Source organism: Heptranchias perlo, chromosome 4 (assembly GCF_035084215.1).
Source record: "Heptranchias perlo isolate sHepPer1 chromosome 4, sHepPer1.hap1, whole genome shotgun sequence".
NCBI lineage: Eukaryota > Metazoa > Chordata > Chondrichthyes > Hexanchiformes > Hexanchidae > Heptranchias > Heptranchias perlo.
In genome coordinates this window covers 102,474,633-102,484,476 of record NC_090328.1, presented here as the reverse complement: position 1 = coordinate 102,484,476, position 9,844 = coordinate 102,474,633, and the positions used below count along the sequence as shown (strand labels likewise).

The 9,844-nt window shown below is 47.1% G+C and overlaps 1 protein-coding gene across 1 annotated transcript in view; it reads left to right on the top strand.

The window, feature by feature from the left end:
* The first annotated feature begins 287 nt into the window (after nucleotides 1-287).
* The window catches only part of LOC137320575 (tetratricopeptide repeat protein 39B), a 58,558-nt gene continuing 49,001 nt past the window's right edge, over nucleotides 288-9,844 (top strand). The window contains exon 1 of the mRNA XM_067982260.1: nucleotides 288-415. Within this exon, the coding sequence (XP_067838361.1) occupies nucleotides 297-415 (119 nt within the window). The 5' untranslated portion in view covers nucleotides 288-296. The remainder of the gene's footprint in view (nucleotides 416-9,844) is intronic.

Below are 9,844 nucleotides of genomic sequence, written 5' to 3'. Positions count from 1 at the left end.
TTGGTCATCAGCCTTGTTGATTATTTGTTTAAAATGGAATAACAGTGCCATGCTACTGGCATGGAACCAACTGATGTAGCTCAAACAATCTAAACCCAGAAAATGAATGGGGAAAATAAACAAAAGGAAGGGAGGTTGGCCAAAATAATTGAAGGAAAGTGCCTGTATTTCAACTGTTATAGGGGCAAAATCTACCCAGCATGGACCCCTCTCTTTCACATAAAGCAATACTCAGTTTTTTTTCCTCCCAGATATGTAACTACAGTAGTTGTTTTCAATGCAGGTCCAAAGACAGCATGTACCATGCCCTAGGTTACAGCACTATGCATGCGATGCAGGCAGCCATGACCTTTGAGCAACAGGATATCCTTGCAGCCATTGGAACAGTGAAGGAAGCTTTGCAAACCTGCCAGAGGTGAGTCTCTAAATGCTTGCAATGCCGTAATGTGTTGCACCAAATGCTTTGTGATTTGCTTTGGCAAACGATCTCTAGTAACACAGAAGTCCTCCTCAGTTTGATTGGGCACCGCCACAGTTTGTTGTTAATGTATTCTTTTTGTAATTCCTTTTTCTGATGGGCTTTTGTTTTGTTGCCTTCATATTTACATCATAGCAGCAGAAAAACAGTCTCACACAACGTAGGAAATGGGAAGGATAATTTCTCCATCCTTTCTGCTCCATAGAAAATCTCCATTAAAATTCAAGGATTTAAAACCAGTATTGGGTTCCCATGGAAAGGCACAACAATCTGACCAATTGTAGGATCTGTTTCTGGACATTTCTTGTGTTCTTTTTAAAATTTGAGATGCTGCGCACCATCTGTTTTGATGGCGTCCGGCTGTTTCAGTGCTTAAAAGATCAGCACGTCGGTTAAATCTTGTAAAAGCACTAAACTGACATCTATGGCTCCAATTTAAAGCCCAGGTAGAAACCAAGAGTCCAGCCTGCCCCCACCCCAAAGCTTTATGGAGGAAAAATACCCATATTTCTCACCTGGTGACTAATTGTTAAGTTGGTGGGGGCGGGTGAAAGTGCAGGTGTTAGCTCATTTTTTGCGCGATTTCTGACCCAATCAACTGCAGTACAGAGCACCACTGATACGTTAGTAGAGTATGGATTAAGAAATAATCTTAAATTGTGCAAATTGGCCTCAAAATGTATTAAATCAGTTAATTTAGCCAAATTGGCTGTTGGAGGAATATAACCAGCGTGGTGCTATGTTTGATTTCTGGGTAGTTTAACTTAGTGGTCAGTCATTCTTGAGTAGTTACATTGACATCGTTCCTGTTTTTCCTGATTTTGCTCGCCCACTAGAGCGGAAACATCTGTTTTTAATGGGAAATTAGAATACCAGATGTTCCTTACAGTATTGGAACAACAGAATAATTTTATCTGTGTTTGGAAGTGTCAGGGGCATCTGCCTTTCTTACAAGTGTATGGACTGTATAATATTTGACGTATGCAAAAAAAATGTAATAGAGATTATGTTAAGGAGTTAGGGTAGTGGCCATTGTCGCTCATCTACCAAAGATCAAACAAAACAAAACAAAAACAGCAATATTACTACCTGTAATTGAACGAGAAGCCTGCTGGCACTAAGGCACCTCTGAATTCCAAATAAGATTGCCCTTCTGTTCCCTTTCCCTCAAATCAGTCCAAAGGGCTCAGTTCAGATTTATGTTTCGGATTCAACACAACTTTCTAAGAGGCAGTGAGAAAAAAATGGTAAATTTTGCTAGAAAAACAGTTTGACGAAATGTTCAATGCAAATTTGATCCCTAAATACTGCGAGGCTAAACAACTGATTAATATTGTCTTAATGTACTTAATAGTTTCTCATTTTAACCAAAGTGGCTGCCTCTGTTTAATGCTCTGTAAATTGACAGCTGCAAAAGAGTTTTTTTCCATAATATCAATTTCTGTGTGTTCGGAATGCTTTTAAAATTTAGCCAACTGTAGTTTTGGGCAAATAAATTGGATCATCAATTATACAGTAAGAGTATCGAGTAAGAATGGACCATTTTGGCCGATCAAGCCCATTCCTTCCACACATTGGCCCCAACGATTACGGGGAGGGAGCGGGGGAGAGCGATTGCAGGGGAAACCCGGAAATCCCTGGGATGCGGAGGTCTTGCTGAATTTAATGGCAGGACCTCATTATCATTTTTTAATTTAGTTTCCTGCTGGCCAGATTGGTAGGCTGTCGGGCGGGAAAGCCAGTGGTAGAAGGCCGCATCCGGGGACCACTGGTGAAAGATTGGGGCTTGGAGAGGTGGGGGTTGGAGCCCGGCAATTGGGAGGGTGGGAGGGAAAAATCGGGGCTTGGAGGAGTGGGGAGTCAGCTGATCGCAAGGCAGGCAGCTCAAGATGGGGCTTGGGGAGGGGGTCAGGCGATTGTGGCAACGAGGAGAGGCCGTGATCGGAAGAAAGGGGGCTGAAGATTTGCTTGAGGGGCCGGGGGAGCACTGTTGTTCCTCATGGTTTAGAAGGACTGCTCTAAAAGGCACTTACCTTCTGCAGCCGGCTGCTCCCGACTCCATTTTGCCGCCAGGTTTCCTGAGTCCCGTCAAAATGGCGCGTACGCGGCGGGTTGGGTTGCGTTTCAAGATTAAAATTTTTAACCTGACCTTCTCCCACCCGTTGTGGGGGGGGGGGGGGTTAATGTTGACCCCATTATGTACAATTTGCTCTCGCCTGTACTTTGCCCAATTTAATTAATCTGAAGGAAGATCTTGCGAAATTTCACCTTGACCCCCAAAGACAATCTAAATTTTGGTTGAACATCTATCCAATCCTATATCCGTGCTGTTTTGGCACATGAAAAACAATGCCCAGTATATTCACCAATTTGGTTATAGATTCTCTGGTGTAAGAGCACTGGACAAATGAGTTCTTTCTAGTTGGGATGGGAGGTTTATATCAAATATAGATGAGACGTAGTTTTCTCTCAGTGTTTGACATAGAAAAAAAACTTGGGAGAAGAATGTCCTATTATTCTGATAGAGATTTAGATATAACAATGTTTGTTTAGGGGTGGAGGAATTTGTTGGTCATGGGGGGAGAGGAATGGGTGGGGGAAGAAAGAGAGAGATAGAACATGAGCAGCAAAATTTCAATCTTCTTCTCTTGGACGAAGACTAATCTGCTCTTGAAATGTTTTTGAAAAGCTAAGGCAAAAAGAGGGCGAGGAAGCACAGGCATGATGGACTGAATGGTCTCCTGTGCTGTAAGGGTCTATGGCCTCGATATTAACGCAGAGCTAGAATCTGAGCAGGGAGGCGCAATAGTGGGCACGAAACGCAGAAGATGTTTGGACGTGTGGGAATGTCCGATTTCAACATAGATGCCTCATTATCATTTTATTTCCTGGTTTTGCGTCTTCAATGGGCTTGAGCGGGCGTGATGCAGACCCGCATTACACAATTTCACCTCGACTATTTAAAGGGCCAATCCACAGATGGAATTTGGAGGAGTTAGGTGAATTGGCTTTGAGAGTTATAAGTAGAAGTTGAATCAGGGAGGGCGAAGGCCGCGTCCCGCTTTAATGAGGCGTCCCTTGATGTACTGCTGGATGCATTATGGACAAGGAAGGAGGTATTGTTTCCTTCAATTGGAAAGAAAAAACCTGTTGCCATGATGAAGACTGCATGGCTGAGGAGGCGAGCAGCAAGAGTGTTGTGATGACGTGGATCCAGTGCAGGAAGTGTTTTAATGACCTAACCAGGTCAGGAAAGGTGAGCAAAGTCCCAGATTCACCTACGTCCTGTGATGCACGCCCTCCTCTCGCCCTGTCTTGTCAAGCGTAGTCCATCACATCACTCCCTACACCCACTTAAGTTTCTGCAGCACCCATCGTTCCGTTTAAATGCACCTCCTCACCTTCCCCCTTCCCCCATCCACCACTGCCACTCACCCCAATCATTATGTAATCTCAGTCAGCTCCCTCAGTTTTCAACACACATCCTCAATTGCGTGTCAGTGACATTCGTGATGCATCTGCCTGATAGTCACCCTCACCGAATGCACTGCATCCATCGAATGCACTGCATCCATCGGATGCACGCATGCCTTACAGACACTGATAGGTCTGTCGTGGCCCCTTGCAGGACTAAGGAGCTCAAAACACAAGGGAGATGGAGAGGACCGGAGGTGGGCCACCACAGATTGTGGAGTTATCAACTGCAGAGCAGGAGGCCCTGGAGATGTCAGCATCCCTGTTGCATCGGCGATGACGAGACTCAGACTTCACTGCTGCAGGGTGACGGAATTAAACATCTCCGACCCACATCTCATACGAGACTAAGTCACGTTGACTTGAATTTAGCACTGAATTAAATATAATCACCTTAAGTAGCAATATTTTTATGTTGCCATTACTAAATTCTATCCGTCTCTTCTCTCCTCCAGGACCATCACACGAAGAGCAGCAGACCCTGCCCTTCAAGGATGACGTTTCTTCAGAGGAGCTAATTCCTTCTGAGGGTGCACTGTCACAGGACACATGCACATCAGGCATCGGCTCAGATACGAGACAGCGAGGTGGGATGTCACTTGGTGAATCACAGTTCACAAGTGAGCACGAGCAGAGAAAGCAGTGGAGAGTCCGTGTCGAAGGGCGCAGTCCTGTCCAAGCTCTGTTCGGTCGGACAGAGATGCTGATCCCGGGGGGCCATCAATTAAAAGAAGATTGATAGAGGGTCAACAGCAAATTTGCACGGTACTGGTAATCCTGCCAGCCACACTTTCTGCAATTTCTGAGAGGGTGGGGGAGTCCAGTTCAAACATTTGTGGATTGATGTCACAGGCCATTGCGAGGATGTCTTCCATGGAGAGATTGGCCTCCTCTGTGGAACTTGAATCGCAGCACACTAATCAGTCCCTGAAGGCCCTGACCATGGCCTTGCAAACTTTGGATGCCAACATTTCTGCCGCCATAAACAGGATGACAGATACATTAGCCGTGGCCTTACAAGGCGTCACTGATCTGCTCCAAGCTGCACTCCCGCAGAAAGGCAGGAGTGATGTGCCGCTGGCCCGGGGGGGATGATGGTGAAAGGGGACATGGAAGTGGGAGCTCCACTAAAAGCGTTTCCACGTCTCACCCATTGCCCTCTCCCCTCAACCAGTACTCGACATGCTGTCTCCTCTCCTGAGGGCCCAGTCTGCCCCTGCACAGGTGCAGGTGGAGCAGTCATTGGCAGAGTCCTCACATGCTCCAACACCCAGACATCATCGGCTACAAGCACCTCAGATCATAGCCACCTGTCACTACCTCTGCTGAAGCCGCAGGGGTTGCACCATGTAGGAACGCTAGAGAAAGAAACAGAAAAGTTTTATAGTTCACCGAGGGTATGCACATTGGAGTTTATGAATATTTTTTGTAAGTATGTTTAATTTCATAAGTCACATAAAATTTCTTACTTTGCACCACTTTTCCCGCGTTCACCTTTCTTGCCTGGCGAGTGCCAACTCGGGTTCTCAGTTGCTTGGTGATGAATGTGAAGACATGAATTGACCGAGACCATTTGGGGGATGTGCAGTGGGTGGATGGTTGTGTAAGTGGAAGGGGAGTAAGGGTGGAGCAGTAGGGGGCAGGGATGTCATAGTTTGTTCCAGTGTGAGTGACTAACTGAACCTTCGAGCTATTAGGGCATTCCCAGCAGCAATGTAGTCGGCTGGTCTGGCTTTGGGAGCCCGGTTTTCATCTTTCTCCCCCTCCTCCTCGCCCTTCTCCTCTCCATTGGACTCCTCATCAGATGAGAAATGGTGAGCGGCTTGTTCCTCCTGCACCTCTAGTCCTCGCTGCTGAGCTATGTTGTACAGGACACAGCACACCACGATCATTCTAGTGACCCTTGCTGGTGAGTACTGAAGGATGCCTCCAGATCTGTCCAGGCACCTGAAGCGCATCTTGAGCATGTCGATGGCTTGCTGGATGACACATATGGCTGTTGTTTTCGTGCTGTTGGGCTTCATCTGTGGGGTCCCTCAGAGGTGTCATCAGCTAGGTTTGAAGGGGTATCCTTTGTCGCCTAGCAGCCTCCCCTTAAGGCTGGTTCCAGGTATGAACAGGTCGGGGATGTTGGACTTCTGCAGTATGATGACAACTCCCTGTGAACCTGGACCAGACCAATATGAACCTTTTCTTGTGGTTGAAATCCCTTGCGGTTGACGAATTCTCCTGATTGATCTGTTGGAGCTCGGATTGCCACGTGTGTGCAGTCGATGGCACCCTGCACCTGTGGGAAGCCAGCCAGAGATGCGAATCCGAGTGCTCGCTCATTCTGACTAATGTCATCACAGGGGAAGTTTACATAACTCCCAGCCCTGGCAAACAATCCATCCATTGCCTTCCTTATGCATTTATGTGCAGCCGACTGTGAGACCCTTGATATGTCTCTGGTAGCGCCTTGAAAGGAACAAGGGGCAAAAAAATTGAGGGTGGTGGTGACTTTCACAGCCACTGGTAATGCGTGGCCACCAGGGCCAGCAGCCAGCAGGTCTTGTTCTAGGAGGCTGCAGATGTCTGCGACCACCTGACATGACAATCTCAGCCTTCGGAAACACTGTTCCTCCAAGAGGTCAAGGAAGCTGAGCCTCTGTCTGTAGACCCTGTTAGGTGGGTAGTGCCTCCTGTGACCTCACCCCCTCTTGCTTCCCTCTCTGTTGTCCACCTCTGGTGGTGTGGATGCTGATTGTCTTCCTCATCTGATGTCCAAGCATAAGCAGCCATGACACCACCCATCCTGATATTCTCTGTGTCAAGAACTCCAAGCTGTACAAATAAGTCTCTCATAACAAGTACTCTCACCAACAACAACTTGCATTTATATAGCGCCTTTAACATAGTAAAAAGTCACTAAGCGCTTCACAGGAGCAATTATCAAACAAAATTTGACACCGAGCCATGTAAGGAGATATTAGGACTGTTTTCTAAAAGCTTGGTCAAAGAGGTAGGTTTTAAGGAGCATCTTAAAGGAGGAGAGAGGTAGACATGCGGAGATGTTTAGGGAGAGAATTCCAGAGCTAGGGCCTAGGCAGCTGAAGGCATGGCTGCCAATGGTGGAGCAATTAAAATCAGGGATGCGCAAGAGGCCAGAATTGGAGAAGTGCAGAGATCAGAGGGTTGTAGGGCTGGAGGAGGTTACAGAGATGGGGAGGGGCGAGGCCACGGAGGGATTTGAAAACAAGGATGAGAGTTTTAAATTCAAGGCAATGCCGGACCGGGAGCCAATGCAGGTCAGTGAGCACAGGGGTGATGGGTGAATGGGACTTGGTGGGGGTTAGGATACGGGCAGCAGAGTTTTGGATGCGCTCAAGTTTATGGAGGGTGGAAGATGGGAGGCCGGCCAGGAGAGCATTGGAATAGACACTTCTAGTGGTAACAAAGGCATGAATGAGGGTTTCAGCAGCTGAGGCAGGGGCGGAGACGGTGATGTTACGGAGCTGGAAGTAGGCGGTCTTGGTGATGGATCGGATATGGAGTCGGAAGCTCATCTCAGGATCAAATAGGACGCCAAGGTTGCGAATGGTCTGGCTCAACCTCAGACAGTGGCCAGGGAGAGGGATGGAGTCAGTGGCTAGTGAACAATGTCTGTGGCGTGGACTGAAGACAAAGGTTTCTGTCTTCCCAATATTTAATTGGAGGAAACTTCTGCTGATCCAGTACTAGCTGTCGGACAAGCAGCGAGACAAATCAGAGGTAGTGGAGGGGTCGAGAGAGGTGGTGGTGAGGTAGAGCTGGGTGTCGTCAGCGTACATGTGGAATCTGACATTGTGTTTTCGGATGATGTTGCTGAGGGGCAGCATGTAAATGAGAAATAGGAGGCGGCCAAGGATAGATCCTTGGGGGACTCCAGAGGTAACGTAACAGGAAGAGAAGCCATTGCAGGTATTTCTCTGGCGACGACTGGATAGATAGGAATGGAACCAGGTGAATGCAGTCCCATCCAGCTGGATGACGGAGGAGATGCGTTGGAGGGGGATGGTGTGGTCAACCATGTCAAAGGCTGCAGAGAAGGAGGAGGAGAGGTTATTTACCGTGGTCACCATCACATGGGATGTCATTTGTGACTTTGAAAAGGGCCGTTTCAGTACTGTGGCAGGGGTGGAATCCCTGATTGGAGGGATTCAAACATGGAATTGCAGGAAAGATGGGCACAGATTTGGGAGGGGACAACACGTTCAAAGACTTTGGAGAGGAAAGGGAGGTTGGAGATGGGGCGGCAGTTTGGAAGGACAGAGGGGCCAAGGGTGGTTTTTTTGAGGAAGGGGGTGATAACGGCATATTTGAAGGAGAGGGGGACAGCACCTAAGGAGAGGGAACCGTTCGCAATGGACTGGATCTTGCCCTGAGCGGCGAACGAAGGGCGTCAGCCATTTGTTAGACTTACATTTACCCATAGACATTCTGTGATCTTTTGCTTGGCAAGTTCCTGGAAATTGGAAATCCAACAAGCAAGGCGCCCTCTACAGGGCATCTGGGATCTGTGTGAACAGGGCAAGCAACTATGTATCTCCTTAACCAATCAGATTGAAGCATCGTTAATAACAAAGCAGACTCAGAACCAGAAAGTGTAAGTTAGAATAGTGAATTTAATGTTAAATCAGGTACATAAAGTGAAATAAAGAGAGGAAAAGAATGATTGAATTAAGAGACAGATAAAAGAGACAAAGATAAAGTAAAAAAACAAAATTTACTAAAAAAATTTTTTTAATGTCCAACAATAATTGAAATCTAAAGGAATGACACATGTTAAAGTTAATTTTCAGTGCTGGAGATGTTGTTTGGCAGTAAATAATACTTACCACGCTGTTAAAATGGTACTTAGACTTGAAATGACTTGACTTAACTTTTTTGTGGTGAGTTTGATCCGTATCTGCGATGTCAGTACAGGAACTTCACACCGGGGAGTCAGACAGTGAGATGTCATTTTCACGCAGCTTTTGGAGGAGCATCGCATCTCAGAAAGCAACTTTCGATTTCCGCGTTTAACTGCGCAAGTACAGTCGCCGGAAGTTGCTGTCCGATTTGCACCTTAAATAAAGTGAGCGATGTTAGCCTTATTATTATTTTTACTGCAAAATCTGGCTCAATATCAGCTACCATGGGGGCCAGGAAGGCAAGTTGACTGGTCAGCAGTTTGTTGGGAATAGGGTCGAGGGAGCAGGAGGTGGGTCTCGTGGACAAGATGAGCTTGGAGAGGGCATGAGGGGAGATAGGAGAGAAACTAGAGAAAGATGTGAGTTCAGGGCTAGCGCAGGAGGGAACCCTGGGGGATGTTTGGCTTGGTGGGCTATGGGAAAGGAGGGAAGCGGCAGAGGCAGCTGAACAGATTGTCTTAATCTTAGTGACAAAGTCGCCCATGAGCTCCTCGCACATGTTATTGGAGGTGAGGGTGGAGGAGGCAGGGGAGAGAGGTTTAAGACAGCGGTTTGTAGTGGAGAAGAGAAACCGGGGGCTATCTTTGCATTCCAGGATGATCCTGGAATAGTGAGCAGTTTTGGCAGAGGAGAGCAGGAGCTGATAGTACTTTATGTGGTCCAACCAAAGCGTTTCCCAGAGAGGACGGAGAAAGCAGCTGTGAGCACTGAGCCTTTATTCATATCTGGAATCCTGACTTTTAACCATCCCCATGAAGTGCTGCTCAATCTCGCCTCCGTTTTACTGACGAGTTTCCCAAACCCTGAGGAGAAAAGTGCAGGAGGCGTTAATTTCAAATTGCTGTCAAAATCTCATGAAAACCTCATTTAAATATTATATAATTAGGGACCCACCTCTCCAGAGCGGGTTACTCGGACGTCCCAATACCTGCCGCGGTAAAACGAGAAACGGGTGCGGGTT